We start from the raw sequence: 18826 nt of genomic DNA, 5'->3' as shown, positions 1-18826 counted from the left end.
ATGTAAACTAATTTAAAAAAAACTAACAAACCAGCTCTAATAAACTAATTAACCTCTTTGGACCCATAGATTACAGTGGACATGACATATTTACGTGTCTAAAACAATAAAAACACATCATTTGGATGATGTCAACATCCGTTCATGTTAAAAATGTTACATATAAGCTTGGTAAGTTTACAACATGTTACAGCCATAGTATCCTTGCATTCACTACAACAAATAAAAACATGAGATAACCATCCACCCCAAAATTCCATGTTGTTCTTATGTGGAAAAAGAGTCAAAATCAGTAATAAAATAAAATAAAATAAAATAATTTGTCCAGCAGAAAAAATGCGGGTCTGAAGTTGTTAAAACTAACCTGCATTATTACTTTTTAAAAAGTCAAAGAAAAAAAAACGAACTAGAATAAAAACGCCAAATTATTATGACTGGGATGAGCTGAAATAATGTTGATTATTATCAAGAAGATTATCATTTTTGTGTGCTCATTTCATTTTCCCTTGTCCCTTTCATGTATCTTCCACTGCCTAGAATAGCAAATACTTTTTTTATTATCAAGAAGATTATCATTTTTGTGTGCTCATTTCATTTTCCCTTGTCCCTTTCATGTATCTTCCACTGCCTAGAATAGCAAATACTTTTTACGGCATTCTTTAGAAAGGAACAAGCACAGTCTTCTTAGTATCCGTATAGTGTGATAGAACAATTTTAATGAGTCTAAAATTCCACTGTAACAAAATATGTTGCAATATTCTGTTAGGCACCACTGCCTAAATTCAGCTACCATCAGTTCCTTTATTTATTTTTTTATATAAATATTCCAGCATGGTCATCATATTTTATAACCTGCTGCTCTAAACAATTGTGTATAGAGTGGTGGTGTAACACAAACAGTCAGCAGTCTGAAGTGGCAGGGTGGGCACTATAAGTTTCATACAAACGCCAAACAAGTGTCTGGACTATCTGACTCATCCGTCACGCTCGTATAATGATTTCACAAGGGATAGCCACAGTTAATGAGTTAACAGTTAATGGTGCACACTGAGGAAATTTACTTGATAACAAGAGATCAAGAGAAAAAAGGAAGCATTCAATCCATCATTAGTTATTTTCTAGTGGACATTGCATTGGATTAATGCCTGAAAAAACAACAACCGCTAAGGCCCTAACCTAGGCCCCAAGCTACTTATGTGGTCCTAAGGGATACCACGTTGGTACAGACATTGTAAAAAAAAAACACACACACACAAAAAACACTTTGCGGTATTTTCTGCCTTCAAAAATTCAAAAATAATTTCCTTAGTGGTTGATCAAGGAAATGCTGCTTAACTAGTCAACTCAAATAGCAAAAATGTGTTTTGCTACCTGATTAACAGAAGTAATGTGCCTCTTTTTTTCTGGAATATATGTATTTGTCTTTAACAGACTCTCTAATCAAAGTAGCGATAGTTTTGATACTACGTCGTTTGTGCTTGTACAATCTACTTTTTTAAGGGGTTATACTGTATGTCTAAAAATAGTACACCTATGTTAATCTGAAGTGCATATTCTGATAGACGGGGCCAGAATACATAGATACAGTATATAGCAATTTACAGGTGTGTACCTAGCTAAAAACAAAAGCTGTTGTCCTACAAAATATCTTAATTTACAATTAGTCTCATTTGCTTTCACTGTTAACACAAGACTTTGAAATGTAGGAATTGCGGCATTTAGTTAATTATTTTCAATTTCAGTTACTAAATATTATAAGACAACAAGTGTCTGTCTGCTACAAATATGTTACTACTTTTCAAAATATTACTGATAAGCAGTTTGAATTTTACTATGAAATCGGAAGAAATTTGACAGTATGAACATCACTGGAACAGTGTACTGTAAACTAGAAATGTATGTGAATTACACATTTTCGGTGGTGCACAGTTTGGATTATACTGCAGTGAAAATTTCAATAAAACAGACAACTGGTTGCAAAAAGATGATGAAAACATTCATCGATATGTCCTTTGAAAATTAAATCAGAATCCTGGTTTGAAAAAAAAAAGTCTCAATTAGTTAAAACAAAACAAAACAAACAAAAAAACTATCTATATATGAGAGGTATGTTGGTGCAGTATACTAAAATGAACACAAACCCAGTTGCCATGCTGAGACATCAGTGTTCACAAGTAACAAGTAAACATGTTCTGTATTGATCTAATCATTAATTGATGCGCAATTGAGCTAAAACTGGTTTGTCTTTTTTTCCCTCAATAAACGGCCTTGAAAGAATCAGAAAGATTAGGCGCACATGATTTCTTATTCCGTTGTCCTCATAAATCCTAAGTGTGTGCAGATTGTTCCCGACCAGGAATCGCAACTGTCCCCATAAAAGGACATTAGGCAAAAGGGCCCTGTTGCATGCATGCACGCACACACCAGTCACAATACAAGAGCACAAGACAGACACAAAGACAGCAGCACAAATCAAAACATTAAAAATCTTAAGTAAGATTGGTAGTTAAGTGGGCATGATGATACAACTAAGTACATTTGTATTCTCAGAGGTTACAATATTGCCAAGGCCAATATCCAATTCAGCCAACTACTACCATTGTACCTTAAGATTACATGTATTGCATACATTGCACACAATGCATATTATGAAAACCTCACTAATATAAAATGTTTTGTTTTTTTTATTGCTATGGATGGTTTTATTTTAATGATTTAAATTTGTCCCTGATACTGGTTTGTGCAGTGTTGGGCAGCTACAAAATGTCATGATCTAAGCTACAAATTCTACATTAAACTAGACAAAGTGCAATTTCTGGAGAAATTGCATGGGAATGCTGGATAGTTGAATGCTAATTGAAAGAAGTAAAAAAAAGTTTTTTCACGCATCGGCAGTCCTGAGCAATGCCAGGCGGATGTTTTACCAGTGAGCTAAGTGACTTGGTTACAATTACGGCTAATGGCGTATTTGTATTGAGAAGTGTCATCTGATGCTGAAAGCTGAAATATGGTCTAAGCGGTGTTTGAACCCAAGTACTGTGTGGTGGAAGGCAATTGCTCGAACCACTGAGCTAACTTAACTTGTCCAAAATCATGGCTAATGGGTGTTTATTTTGGAAAGGATCATCTGATGCTGAAAGCTAACATGCATTTAATAATTTTAGTGAAATTATAATCCATTTCCTGATATGATAGTCAGTTGTTAAGCATGTACTGTATATCACTTAGCATAATTGCATTGGATATATTTGCAATGTACAGTCAGAGGTGGTATTCGAACCTGTGATTTCCTGGTTACTGGACAATGCCCTTTACCAACTGTGCTACATCAGAGCTGATAATGATGATCAGTTAGTTGTATGTATGGAAGTGGACGTGGAAAGTGTGACTTGCTGTCAGTCCCATTGAAAATGAATGGGGAAAAGTTGATATTTAACGTTAAAGTGTGCAAATACTGTAAGTAATGTGGAATCAGGCGATATATTCCCAGAACTGCATGAATTTTTTAAGCAAGTTGAAATTTGAAAGGTGTAAATCGGAAGGCAAAAAAAAGTGAGAGCAGAATAATAAGTGCCTAAAATAATAAAGGTTTGAAACAACATATGTGGGAATGCTGGACAAGTTATATTTATTTATATAGCACTTTCAAACAGCCATAGCTGTCACAAAGTGCTTTACAGAAATACAAGCTTCACTTTACTAACGATAACCACCAGAGAAATGTTGCAAGTTAAGCTGTAATAAAAGGACAACTGTTCGTTAAGGACATGTTAAGCAACATGAATTTGTTAAGGTGTGAGATACACATACACATTTCCGCCCACCTGATGAACTGATGAAGCCTGCTCGGAGGAGAGGCAAAATGGCATTATTACTATTATTATCAGTCAAGTCAACTTTTTTTTATATCGCACCTTATCTTGCAAAGAAACAACTCAGTGTTTTCCACAACAAAAAAAACACCATAGCCAACCAACCACTCACTCCCTCCTACTTACCACCCACCCAACCTCTAGACACACAACCCAATAACCCCACACATAAGTATGATTACAACATAAAAATAGGACTTAAAAAGCAAGACTAAAAACAGGAATAATGGGGCACATCCACACCATGAGCAAAGCCCCTAGTCACAAGGACTCCACCACAGGGAGGACCCCAGCCGAGACAGACAGAGGAGAACCTCATCTGCCGAGCATTTACAAATGCAAGTTAAAACTCTACCATGCAAAGCAAAAGTCATATATCAACAACACCCAGAAGTGCCGCCTGATTGTCTGGGCCGAGGTCATCTGAAATGGACTGGCGCAAAGCGGAAAATGCGTGCTGTGGTCTGATGAGTCCACATTTCAAATTGTTTTGGGGAATTGTGGATGTTGCATCCTACGTGCCAAAGACAATTGCAAGAGCACTGTTGAGACTATCACCTTTTAGTGCTGTGCACGAATGGGTGGTAAATTGGGCATTCGTTCGATTGTGCGTGTCAAATCAAGGGTCAAGTCCTTAAATTATCACTTCACTGCCATCTGAAGAACCACTGATCGAGTACAGAGAAAAACTACACTGTTTTAAAAAATAATAATAATTAAATTATTTTTTAAACACTGTAATTTTCCAGCAGCTGGGTAACTAGAAAAATACTGTGAAATAACAGAAATTTGCTTTCTCTATTTTTTCCATTATTAAAATAGTGTTTAACTGTAATTATAACACTAATGCATGTAACATAACAGTATATGACAAAAAAACTAATGAGATTAATCTTTCAAAACATGGCCAATAACTGTTGAAAAACTAGATATTGGGTTTAAAATTGCAACAGTTTACTGTTAGGGTAATTCATTTGCATTTCTTCACCTTATGAGGCTCTCAAACCACACATTTTGACTAGCATTAGGAGTTGAGGATTTTGCTCAAGGATACTTCAACATGTTCACCAAGGGGATCAAACCTACAATCTAAGGAATACCAGATGACCACTCTACCACTGATCCATGCTGCCACTGTTGTTTATAATTTTAGATCTCATGAAATGTGAGGTAGCATCGTAAGTGCATATTATTCACCCTCTCAAACTCCCCCCTTTAACTATATCTCATTAGATGTCCTTTCAGAATAAATGTTAATACAATGAATGTTACCATCTAGGACATTACAGAAATTGTAGTTATATTCACTTAACTCATTGACTGCCAAAGACGTTAAAAGACGTTCACTATGTTTTTTTTTTTTGGGGGGGGGGGGTGGACGGGTGGAGGAAAGCCATGGCCAGCTGTGCTGAAAGTATCAAGCAGATCTAGTTAGTATAATGCCTATTTTTGGGCACTAGATGGCAGCGATGACTCTCTTTGGACAAGATGGGGTAGGCGTCAGTAGAAGACATGAGGCGGAGCTAGAGTGTTGAGGAGAGAATGGCTGAGGAAGCGAAAATGGCGACCGGTTGCAAGCAGCTCAACGCTTGAGCATTTTTTTCAAAGACGAAAAGCATCGACCAATGCTAAAGAGCACATTGATGACGACGATGATGATGATGGTGACTCCGAGGTTGACGCCGAAGTTGGAAGCGTTGACGCGGCGGCTATGATCACATCATAAAGCCTCACCGGCTAGCGATGCTAACGCTGGAAAACGCGGCGCACAACCGAGCACTTCTGCACAAGCGGCCGTTCAATCGGACGACGAAGAGTACCCCGAGTCCAATGCAGGAGGAGTGGGTACAGTCTGATCACGGAGAAGACACTGGTTATGGACTACGATGCCACCATGAATGGAGCGGATAAGATGGATCAGAACATCTCTTACCACCCGATAAAAAACTGAAGGACACGAGGAAGCCAGACGTAACACCACCGTAACGTCACCGTATCATGATCCTGAGAGTAGACTTGATGGCAACATGGCCAAACACACACTGCAGTATATACTTGCTATTCCCCGGAAAAAAAAGCCGGCAAGAAAGTGTAGCGTCTGCACGCGAAGGGGCAATCGCAGTGAAACTAATCTGTTGTGCAAATCCTGCTGCGTCCCCTTGCACGCAGGGGAGTGTTACAAAAAGGAAAACTGTATTTGAAACATCCACACAATTGTAAATAGTCCCACGGTTGCACACATTTGTAAATTGATTGCCAAATTGTTTTGTCAAATTGTTACACTGTTGAATGTAAATAAACATATTTTGATATCAAAAAACACTTTTTCATTGTTGGTGGTAGTGTTTTACAAAAGTAAAGCACTGTTTAGGTGTTTGTGGCATCATTCATGGAAAAAAAAGGTGTCAAATTCACTAGAGTGCATGAAATAATATCGTTTCACAAAAAGCTTGATTTCTCCGTATTTTGTTTCAAAACAGAGCATTTGGGTGAAACTAACCATTTTCTATTGTTGATGTAAGAAATATTCTGTTTCAATTTAATTATAACTGTTTTGATTTAGTTATAACTATTTAGAATTGGACAAAATTGCTTTGATTTACTCAGTATAGTTTTGATGTGACAATTCAAATGTTTAAAGGGTGTTGATTCTCCTGCAGGACAGAGTGGGGAGCGTTGTTGACCAAATGTATTGAGACATCATTGTAACCAATGGGGGCGTAGTCATGTGACTCTGGGAGGTAACGTTTTGGAGGACAAAGGATATTGGCAGCAGGCGGGGCGAGGGAACTTTACAGTTGAGAATTCAAGATGGCGCGGGTGGCTGCTATCTCTCTCCTGTCGGCGATGTTGTGAATAAATGTAGAGAAAATGCCTGAATTCACTGATCTCATTGTATGTACAGACGCTCCCCTACTTACGAACATTCGAGTTACGAACAACGGTACATACGAACATGTCTGCGCGTACAGCATGTCGAAAAATGTTCGGTAAATTAGATTTTGTATGCGCGCCTTTTTCCGAGTAGTGCTTCTTTCCGCCGCTAATACCGACGCTTGGCGCTGTGAGAGCTCACCCAGCATTGGAGGCTCAGCAACGTGTCGAGGAGGAAGAGGAAGAAACGCCTGTCCCCATGAAGGAGGAAGTAACTTTTAAATCCCATTCCAGCGACGACGAAGACCCTCTCATGATATAAAATCCTCCTCTTCCTCCTCCATCATCTCCTTAAGCATCGAGTACATCTTCCAAAAGTAAGTTAAACTTCATTTTATTTATCTTATTTCGTACATGTACATACTGTGTGTGTCTCTCGCTCTCTCTCTCTAACATACGTAGTACAGTACAGCACTGTTTATTCTCTCCATTTTATTAAATGTTTTTTTCAGTACAAACCAATACAGGTTACTTATACAAGCCTTAAACATACTTATATAAACCTTCAATATACTTATATAGGCTTTAAAAATAAATTATAATACAAAATATAGCGCTGAAGCAAAATATAGCGCTGAAGCAACTTACGAACAAATTCACCTTACGAACGATCGCTCGGAACGTAACTCGTTCGTAAGTAGGGGAGCGCCTGTATTATTAATCAACGGCATGAACACGCAAATGGTAAGAATCCTCCATTCCAACATTGATTACTGAAAAACGGAATAAGGTAGAAACAAGTAGTAGTGTGTAGTATGTGTGTTTCCATAGTCCAAACACAAAATTTTCTATGGACCTTGAAAGATCAGTCAAAATGCTTAAATCGGCTGGCACCCACAGCATCCCTTTTCTGAAAATGTCTGTCAGTCAAAGAGTTAAAAAAAAAAAGCCAATTCAAAGAAATTATGGTAAAATTAAGAATTTTTACTGTTAATTTCTCAGTAAATATAAATGTTCTTTTTAGGGTTTTTAAGTTGAATTTTACATTTTATTCCATTAAATAACAGACAAATATTTTTGAAATAACGATACATTTGTGAACGTATTATGAAACTCAATATATGTATTTCTAATTGATTTTTTTGGGGAAAAGAACAGAAATATTGTGTGTTTTTACAGTTAGTGATTTCACATTTGACATGTAAAATCTGTTTAATTTGTAAATTAAATAATATTTTTAAAACACAGGGGAAAAAAAGTAAAATAAAAAGTAAAATTCAGTTATATTACAGTTTTTTTACAGTGTCATTTTTGTAGGTAAACCCAGAGATGGGAAAGCATAAAACAAAAAGCACTGTTATGGAGTTTAGTCTGGCCTCACCTACACTTCGCAATCTACAATCAGCCATACCTGCCTTTGATGAGCTCATTGCGGACTTTAAATCAGCCCATCCTTCAGCAGAGGATGAGTTGACCATCTTGTGCAGGGGTGGGCACACTCTGTCCTCAAGGGCCAGAGTCCTGCAGGTTTTGGATGTTTCCCTTCTCCAACACAGCTGATATATGATCAGCTCATCAGCAAGCTCTGCATAAGCTTGGTAACGATCCTGTTGATTGGAATAAGCAGGGAAACCTCCAAAACCTGCAGGATGCCGGCTCTTGAGGACCGAATTTGCCCACCACGGGACCAGGAGTTCAGTAACAAAATCCCTCCATGCACCTGTGAGCTTGAGCAAACATTTGACATATTCCAAGCACAAGCATATATATATATATATATATATATGTATATATATATGTGTGTGTGTGTGTATATACATATATATATATTTATATAAATATATATATATACACACGCATATATATATACACATATATATACAGTATGTGTGTGTTTTTTATTTATTTATGCTAGAGCGTACAGAAGGCTTTAATGGAGCCTCAGAACTGAAGAGAATGCTTGAAGCAATGGTGTTCATTATAAAAACGGCCAGCAGGTGGGAGCAGAGTATAAGAGATCAGCCAGGGCCATGTTGCAAAAAGCTATTTCCACCACAGTTTTAAACAGATTTGTGAATAATGATGAGATTTAGCAATATTCTAACGCCCAATTCACACTGACTGTGAAACAGACGCGGTGCATTTTCCGTACGGCCGTCGCAAGGAATAGAAAACATTCGAGTCTGCGTGTCAATTCACACCAGCTGCAGTGCGGTGCGTATGCAGTGCGGTGCGTATGCGGTGCGGTGCGAAAGGGATGCGGCGCTGAGGAAGGTTTCCGCAAGCGTTCTATTTTTTCCGGACACCGCATGTGGATTTTCATGAAGCTGAAAGAAATTACACGAGCCGGATCAGGAAGTCGAGCGTCAGCATCAAGGTAGATTTGCGAACTCATTTTTTGGGGGAGGGAAGCCAGCTAACTACATAACACGAGACGGATATTTAAGACAAAAAACGAGCTCAGAATAAATTAAACATGACAAATTAACGCAAATCTGCAGGGGGGTAGTGGTGGTTGCGGACCCAAACACAGGGAAGCAGGGCAAGGAGAGAAAGGTGATGAAAAAATCGGTAATTTAATTGTACAAAACAAAAGTGAACTCCAAATGGCAAGTGAAACAAAACGTGGGGAGGACAAAGCAAAAAACTGGCAGCATGATGGGAGGAATGAATCGACACAGACAGAGGCGAGACAGGAAGCTAAATACACACACACATGCCATGGAGCCGGGACGGGGACTTGAGGCTGCCGTGGAGCCGGGACAGGGACTTGAGGCTGCCGTGGAGCCGGGACGGGGACCACTTCAGCCTGCCGCCATTGGGGTTGGGGAACACAAGAGGCACGAGGGACAGAGGATACAGGAACTAAAGACTCAAAACTAGAAGAAACCTGACGCGGTGAGGACAAGGGAGAACGAGGTAAAGAGGACATTGGAGAACGAAATGGCAAACTTGGAAGGACGTGACTTGGGGTGACAAGATCGCATGGAACGAGGTGAGAAAAATGGTGGGAAATTAAGTGGTGTGGGGACTGGTTCGAAAAAATGTGACTTGGTTACAGACTTACTATGTGTTGAAAGAGATACAGGGTTTTGAGGCTTGGAAGACATGGGGTGACGTGACTTGAAAAAGGGGGCCGACGTTTGTGAAGAGGATTTATGACCTTTACTTGGGCGCGCCCGCCGGCCACCACGCGGAGGTATCGGATAGATGGCCAAACGGGTGCCCAAGTAAAGGTCACGTTGACCTGATGGTGTGGGGATGGGTTCCTCAAAAAAAAAAAATGGGTCCACAACTGAGAAGGACTAGAAAAACCAGGGGAATCAAAATCTGAATCAAAATCTTCAGAGTCAGAGAGGAGATTAACCAAAACCTTCTTCGATATCCGAAATGTCAGAATCGGTATCTAAAAACAGATAAGGAGGTGACTCATGTGACACACAAGGAGGACTATAGGACATGAGTGAGGGGGGCACAGATGAATGAGAGACAGAGGAAAAAACTGAACCTACACAAAGAGGGAGGTGGTGGTCGGCAGGGTGAGGGCTAGCTGGGCGCCGCCATGTGCTTCCCGCTGGGTCTTTTCTTGGTCGATTCATTCTGTCAGGGGGGTAGTGGTGGTTGTGGAGCTAAACGCAGGGAAGCAGGGCAAGGAGGCAGAGGTGATGTAAAAAAAAAAAAAAGGAATTTAATTATACAAAACAAAAGCGAACTGCAAATGGCAAGTGAAACAAAACGTGGGGACAATAAGGCAAAAAAATGGCAGCATGACAGGAGGAAAACGACAACGAATCGACAGACAGAGGGGAGACAGGAGACTAAATACACATACTAACGACACAAGACACACCTACGACACATAAGTGGCTGAGGGCACTGATTGGTTGATACGAGGAAGGTCAGGATTACACTTAACAAGACCAAGGGAGACACACAAGGAAAAAGAGAACCCAAACATGACAAAAACGTTCTTACCCATGGTAGAAGTCCCAGAAATAATGTCCTAAATCATATCGATGTGACAACAGGCAAGTGTGGCTATTGTTTACCAATAGGACTCTATATACACGGTTGTTATTGCGTGAACTCAACTCTCCAGCATGAACCCCCGTGATCTTGTGGTCTGGCAGGTGCAGATTTCCGGACACAGACAGCTCCAAAACGCAGTCAGTGTGAATTGCAGTCCGTGCAGATGCCGTATAGAAAATGCACCGCATCGGTTCCGCAGTCAGTGTGAATTGGGCGTAATGCTAATTGCTACACAACAGAGACAGATAAAAATATACTTTTTTCTTGATGAAAGAAGAGACTCTAATCTTTTTTTGGGGTAGGTTCCATGTTTTTATAGCAATAGAACACAATTTTCTGTGGGCCTTGCAAAATCAGTCAAAATCAAATAAAACAGCCGGGAGCGAAGGGGGTTGCTTCAGTGAAAATGGCTGGGAGTGAATGAGTTATAAAAAATAAAAATAAAACCTCTCTGGGAACCATCACCTTACCATGGTGGAGCGGTTTGTGAGTCCCTTTGACCCTGAGAGCTATGTTGTCTGGAGCCTTGTTTTCCTGGTAGGGCCTCCCATGAAAAACTGGTCACTGGCAAGAGCCCGACAAAGAATGGTTCATGGCAGGCTAGCAGGCCCTAAAGGGGCACCCCCCAGCTGTGGGCTAAAACCACTCAGAAATAGCCAGACTGACTGAAGAATTACAAACCTGAAATAAACTAAGTTTTCACTGCTGGATGCCAGCCATCTTGAATTTCAAAGTCAAATTGAGGTCTTGTGATTAAAATGGTCTCAAATTTGGAATCCTCATAGTTGACTTTTATGGAAAAGTGCCTTCTTACATTATTCTAGGTCATCTAGATCAAAAGTTATTTTTTATAGATGATATACCATTTTAAATTTGTCCATCAAGAAAAAAATGCCGGGATTTTTAGGAGTTCAAAACATTATTGCCAGAGGATGGTCACAGAAGCTCACTTTATGACTACAGTAGTGTTAATTTTGTCAACGAAAAACTAAACAAAAATAATTTCGTCAACACACATTTTTCACCGGACCCCAAAACCTCAATGACCTGAGGCAGGGATGGGAAAACTTGGTCCTCAAGGACCGGAATCCAGCAGGTTTTGCATGTTTCCCTTCTACAACACAGCTGATATGATCAGCTCATCAGCAAGCTCTGCATAAGCCTGCTAACAATCCTGTTGACTGAAATCAGCTTGTGTTGGAAGAGGGAAACCTCCAAAACCTGCAGGACCCCAGCCCTCGAGGACCGTTTGCCCATCCCTGACCTGAGGGCTGCCCTTCAAGGAGAGTGAGATGCCATGCCTCAGCAGACAATGAGTCGACTTGTGAACAGCATGAGACGTTGTTAAGCTGTAACTGATGCTCAAGGGCACATGACCAGTTATTGGGACGTTGAAATTTTTTGTTGTGGTGTACCCATCTTGTAGTAAAATCTTTGTTTCAATGAATTGTTTGAGATGAGGAAATCACCAGTGCATCCTTCTACTAAAATGTGTTACTTTCATGATATAATATCACTGTAGCGTGAACTTTTTACATTTTTCATAAATTTCATCGGAAAGCCAAATATCTAGTGTAATCCAAATTCAATATTTCACTTGAACCAGTATATTACATTAATTTCTCTGGAACAGCAATAATGTTTTTGGGTCAAAATGACCCAGCGGCATATATATAATTCACCAAAAATGTCAGAAACTCTTTTTTTGAAAACTTTAGACCATCTCTTAAAATTAAAAGCAGATATTTGCCTCCTACAAGAAACTCACCCAAAAAATCTGAAGAAAAATTACTTAGCCAAGCGTACTCTGCCCCTTATAACAGTAGACAAAGAGGAGTCTGTATACTCATACATAAGAATTTACTCTTTACTCTAAATAATACAATAACAGACCCAGAGGGCCGATACATTATTATTCAGGTGACTATATTTAATAAAATATATACATTTGGTAATTTATATGCCCCTAATAATGATGATCCGGCCTTTTTCCATGAATTTTTCTCTCAGCTGTTTGATTTAGCAGCAAACTCTACTATTATTATTGGAGGAGACTTTAACACAGTCTTAAATCCATTAATAGACCGTTCTAATAATACAACATGTAGGCGATTACAATCTACTAAAGTAATAGGGGAATATATGGATGATTTTGGCCTCGTCGACAGATGGAGACTTAAAAACCCAAATAAGAAGGAATTTACCTTCTTTTCCGCTGTGCACCCGTCTTTTTCAAGAATTTATTATTTTCTTATAAATAACTCTATTGCTGATACAACTGTTACAAAAATACATCCTATTATTATTAGCAACCATGCACCAGTCTCCCTTTCCCTACAAGTTGATTATACCTTTAAACCACCACCAACATGGCGTTTTAACATCTCACTGCTAAACGACGCAAAGTTTGAAAAAATTATAAGAAAAGAGTGGGCAGACTTTTTGGAAATAAATGACTCTCCAGACCTATCGCCATCTCTTCTCTGGGAAGCTGGGAAAGCAGTAATTAGAGGTAAAATTATATCATATTCATCTTATAAAAAGAAACAGGATCAAAAATTAGAAAAAGACTTGGAAGATAAAATTAAACAACTGACGGATGAGTACGCAATAAACCCAAATAACCAAATATGGACTGACTTACAAAATACAAAAATACAGTTAGACGATATGCTAACTAAAAAGACAGAGTTTATAATACAACAATTGAGATACAACAACTTTGAATATAATAACAAATCAGGTAAATTTCTTGCAAACCAACTTCAACGCAATCGGGAAAAATCTCTTATAACGGCTATTAAAGGGACAACTGGTGAATGCACACAATCACCAGAAGAAATTAATCAAATTTTTTATAACTATTATCGTAACCTATACTCAGAAACTAACAAGCCTAACCCTGGGCATATTGAGGCATTCCTCAGTAGCTTAAATATACCTCAGTTAACTACTGAATATAAAGATATGTTAGATGCGCCACTCACTATAAACGAGTTGTACAGTGCTCTAGATAGTATGCCTAATGGCAAAGCACCTGGCCCGGATGGTTATCCGGCTATATTTTTTAAGCACTTCTGGTTAATGCTTGCTCCACTATTCTTAAGAGTAGTAACAGAAATCAAAACTAATGGTTACATACGCCCACACATGAATATGGCAGCAATTAAACTTTTATTAAAGCCAGAAAAAGACCCCACCCTTCCATCAAATTACCGTCCAATTTCACTAATTAACACTGATATTAAAATTATCACTAAGGCTTTCACATCTAGACTAGAAACCGTAATCTTGACAATCATTCATAGCGACCAAACAGGCTTTATTAAAGATCGTCATTCTACTAATAATATTAGGAGGCTCTTTAACCTTATTAGCATGTCACAGCGGCATGATAAAAAGGCAGTTATTATATCATTGGATGCAGAAAAAGCTTTCGACAAAGTTAACTGGTCCTTCCTCTTTGCTGTTTTAAATAAATTTGGCTTTGGGAAATCATTTATCCACTGGGTGTCAGTATTATATGATTCTCCTAAAGCTACAGTTACTACTAATGGGATTATATCTCAGAGTTTTACTCTACAGAGAGGCACAAGACAGGGATGCCCACTGTCCCCTTTATTATTTGCAATATTTATTGAGCCACTTGCATTAGCCATACGCCAGGAAAGAAGGATTCAAGGAATTCACTCTGGGGTAACAGAACATCAAATTAATCTATATGCCGATGATATTTTATTTTATTTAGAAAAGCCTGCTATTTCGTTAGGGGAAGTATTTAACTTAATAACTAAATTCTCACAGTTATCAGATTATTCTATTAACTGGACAAAATCAACACTTCTACCTATTACAGAAAATTCATGGAACCCTGCAAGCCAGGACCCACACTACTCATTTCCTGTAGGTAATTTAAAATACTTAGGCATAAAAATCTCACCTAAATTAACTGATTTAATTCATTTAAACTTTTCTCCACTTCTGGATAACATTTATAGTGACTTGGAGCGCTGGAATAATCTTCCTATTTCTCTAATAGGACGAATAGCCACCATTAAAATGAAAGTTTTACCCAAAATAAACATTTTTTTCTCAATGATTCCATTTTAACCTACGGCTAACTGGTTCCAGTTGTTGGACTCAGCCATTACAAAATTTTACTGGAATAAAAAAAAAGCAAAGATTAGTCTATCTACTCTTCAGAAAAGTAAATTCAAAGGTGGTCTGGAGGCACCAAACTTTATGTACTACTATATAGCTAACCAGCTACAATATATCATTCTATGGGCACAACCCAACAGAGATACTAACTGTTGGCTGGAACTAGAACAGAAGGATTGTAATAATAATAGCCCCGCTGGTCGCTCCTCTTAACTCACTGCACTAGTTTTGCACAATACACTTTTATAGAGATATAGGGCACATAACACACTTTGGGGGGGGGGGAACACCCCTCCCCTCTAATTTTAATGCACCACACAACTGTGTGTGTGTGTGTGGGGGGGGGGGGGGCATTGGTTGGGGCAGACCGCAGTATAGAGCAGTGCTGCGGTCCCCTGTCCGTGCCCCCCCATTTATTTTTTTTAATGCACCACATACACTCACACATGCCTGGGAGGCGGGTGGATCGGCGCATGGGGATATCATTTCCCTCTGCTCCGGTTCACCTGCTCCCAATTTTAATGCACCACACACACACACTTGTATATACACTGGGTGGGGTCACATTCAAGGTTTAAGGGTAGAGTTCGCCAGTCGGCGAGCTGGCGAACTCAGTAACAGGGTAACTCTGGGGCCGGTGGGGTTCCTGGCGGGCCTGCAGTGCCCCATCCTGCTGCGTTGGGGGCGCGGGCCGCGTTGGGGTGGGGGGCGCTCCTGCTCCTGGGTTTGCCATCCGGCCGGTGGCCCCTGCGGGGCTCGGGGGTCGTCCTTTGGCGCTGCCGCGGCCTGGGGGGCCCTGAGGTGTTGCGCTTGCTCTGTCCTGGCGGGGGGCGACGGCTCCCCTCTTTGGTGGAGATTTTCATGCACGCCAGATCCACCACACCAGCATCTATCGAAACTCAGACACAATCTTCCTCAGGTCATTGAATCGGTGAAGGCTGGTGTCTGTGGATCTCACTCCGCTTTGTCTGTCCTTCTTTCCTTTCCTCAGTCTCTCCTTTGGTCTCTTGAGGTCTCCCTGATTTGTTGAAATTTAGATGTCTCTGGGGTTGGTGAAGGACTTTGGTTGGTGGCCTGGTGGGTGGTGTCTGATCGGTGCTGGATTTCACTTTCCTTTCTTTTCTTTGGTCCTTTCTCGGGTTTCCTGACGGCCTCACGACTCTGGCTGGAAGTGTTCGGTTAAGGGAAACGGTATGGGATTTTTTATTATTATTATAGGTTTTAGGTGAACTAATGAATGCACGCACGCACGCTCGCACATACACATATTCACCCACATACAAAAATAAATAAAAATACAAAAAAAAAATATATATATATATATATATATATAAAAAAGGAGAGCAATGATGATGACATGTCAAATCGGTAAAATTACCGAATGAACAATAAGAAAGAAAGAAAGAAAAAAAGAAAAAAAAGAAACTCTTTTTTTGTTTGTGTGACCATATTTAATTTCAACGTGTGCACTACGTTTGTTCCTCTGGATTAGTAATAAGATCGTGGGTCAATTTTAAATATCAGAAATTTGTATTTTATTTATTTATTTGTAATCCTGTTTAACTAACAAAGCCAACATTCTTTCTTTTTATTATTTTCCTCAGGAACCGCAATAATAATCCTGAGTTATTTTGACATGGGTTTTTGCTTGATTATGAATAAATGAATGAGAAAAGTAATAACCCGCAAAGCATGAATTTTTGGAACATGTTGAAGTTGAAATGGTTTGAATTGGTCGTGAAATGTAGAAGTAGTCGAAAGACAAAATATGGCTGAATAAAAAGATATAATAAAAATAAAGGTAGGCTATATAGGTGTGAATAAGCATTCACACAATAATAACCTGTAAAAGATGGGTGGGAGCTAGTTATTTTTTTCTTTGCATTGTCTCGTCTCAATTTAACTTCTTCACGGTTCCAAACACGCAGCACTACATGAAAGGGAATTGGTTGAGTAGCCAAGTGACGCGCTGCAGCAGCGGGCTTTATGTTGACTGGCTGTCTATACCGCACTGCGCTCCCTTCAGTAGTCCAACCGACACGCGAGCCCATAAAATCCTGCTCAATTCGGCTTCATGATGCGCACTCCCCACACATTCCCTTATCCTTCCAGCACCTGTCACCCATGCTCTGCGCACTCGCTGACAAACGACTTGTGCCGGTGGGTGCCGTCAGCCTTATTGCGCTAAACTGGCTGCCTTTTCCGCGCACGCACGCGCACACGCACGCCCACCATCAAAAGTGTCACGTCACACACGTACACGAATCTAGTGTAGCGCCGCATAACGACTTACAGTTCGCAGAAACTGAATTTCATCCTCGCCTTCTCCGTCAGCCATGATTTGCTCTCGCTCGGGGAGGCTCGAGCTTGCCGCAGCTTGTGGGAAGTTGGGGTGGTTTGGTGTGGGTGTGCGCGCGCCTGTATGTTTCGGAATGGTCAAATAACGAAAACGATAGGACTCGCCTCATTGGTGTGCGCGCACACGGTGGGAGGAGCAGCGCAGGTATGGGCGCAAATTGTTTGACGCCCTCTGTCGGCAATAAAGCTGAAGCGTCCTGGACAGTCTTGGGAGAAATTATGACTTTGCTGCCTTCTCTTGACCAAGGGCCTGCAGACAAGAGGGTTTGACCCCGAGCCCACATCACCAGATCGAAATAACCAATGTTGAGCAAGATGCTGAATCTGCCAGTCGCTCATTGTTGCTGCGTCATGAGGACAGTGTATAGTGCGATACAACCCAATACAATGTGTTCCCAATTATGCATAATGCTTTTAAGATTAATGAACCTTCAAGTTTTAATGGAGACGTTTTTGCATATGTTATTTCTCTGTTGTTCCGAATGATAAGAAACAAGAAAGGTAAGAAACATTCTGACAGGCACATCCATTGTGTTAATAGAACGGTTAACTGCAACTGCTGAACAAGAAATTATCCACAAAAAAAAATAAACAGGTTAAATCATTGCAGATTCTATTGAAATAGAAAGAGCATAGGATAAACATGCAAAAAAAGGCAATGGATCCTCATGCACTGCACATATCCACATCTACTGTAAGTGAGTTTGTATAAAATGTGGCCCCACACAGTGCTGTGACATGCCTTGTATTTATTTTGATGGTACCTGACAGATCTGAATACATGCCAGCACACTGTAGCAGCCATCTTTTTGACATGCCTATAATGACTATTTTAGTGAGGCTAACGTTCCCAATTAAATGCAATGCATGTACACACATTAAAACCGTTTTTGATAACACCGGCTAATGTTTTTTTTTCCGTGGTACTGAAAGAGGATCATGTCGGGATGCCCATTTTTTCTCTCTCAAAAACTCTTGTGTTTTTGGATCAGGAAAATTATATTAGGTTGCATTTTCAATTTTATCAATCAGTAAATAACTAGGATGAAAGGTTGATGATGAAAGGCTACATCATCAGGGAGGTGGCAGCACCCATCAAGAATGTTCAAATAACCTCTGCAAAATATAAAACATTCCTAACAGACCAATGATTGAATATGTTACAAAGACGAAATATTGTTCAAACTGATAAATGTTATTGCTTTTATGCAAATCTCTCCTTTAGAATTTGATGCGCACAGCATAGTTTGCCAAACCAGTCTACATGTATTTTGTGGATTTGGAGAAGGCATTCGGGAACGTCCCTAATATTATCAATAGGCAAAAATTGCAGCATGTAAGCGGCATGGCCAAAAACCATCATTTAATGACTGCAACCTGTGCACAATTGCATTAAAAAAAAAAAAAAAAAAACATCATTGTGAAAAGGATATTGCCATTTGAGCTCAGGACCACTTTCAACAAAATTATTATCAGTTAATGCAGTTTGTTGCTTCATCTACAAATGCAAGTTTAAAAATTTGTGTTCACTT

The 18826-nt window shown here is 39.7% G+C and overlaps 1 protein-coding gene across 2 annotated transcripts in view; it reads right to left on the bottom strand.

The window, feature by feature from the left end:
• ryr2a (ryanodine receptor 2a (cardiac)) overlaps window positions 1-17361 on the bottom strand; it is a 233607-nt gene extending 216246 nt beyond the window's left edge. For both annotated transcript variants that reach the window (XM_077550282.1, XM_077550284.1), the window contains exon 1: window positions 17230-17361. In XM_077550282.1, coding sequence (XP_077406408.1) covers window positions 17230-17274 — 45 coding nt within the window. In that variant the 5' untranslated portion in view covers window positions 17275-17361. The remainder of the gene's footprint in view (window positions 1-17229) is intronic.
• Between the last annotated feature and the right edge of the window lie 1465 nt (window positions 17362-18826).

Source organism: Vanacampus margaritifer, chromosome 18 (assembly GCF_051991255.1).
Source record: "Vanacampus margaritifer isolate UIUO_Vmar chromosome 18, RoL_Vmar_1.0, whole genome shotgun sequence".
Classification (NCBI taxonomy): Eukaryota; Metazoa; Chordata; class Actinopteri; order Syngnathiformes; family Syngnathidae; genus Vanacampus; species Vanacampus margaritifer.
Note: the sequence above shows the minus strand (reverse complement) of the source record. Positions and strands in the feature narration are given on the sequence as shown.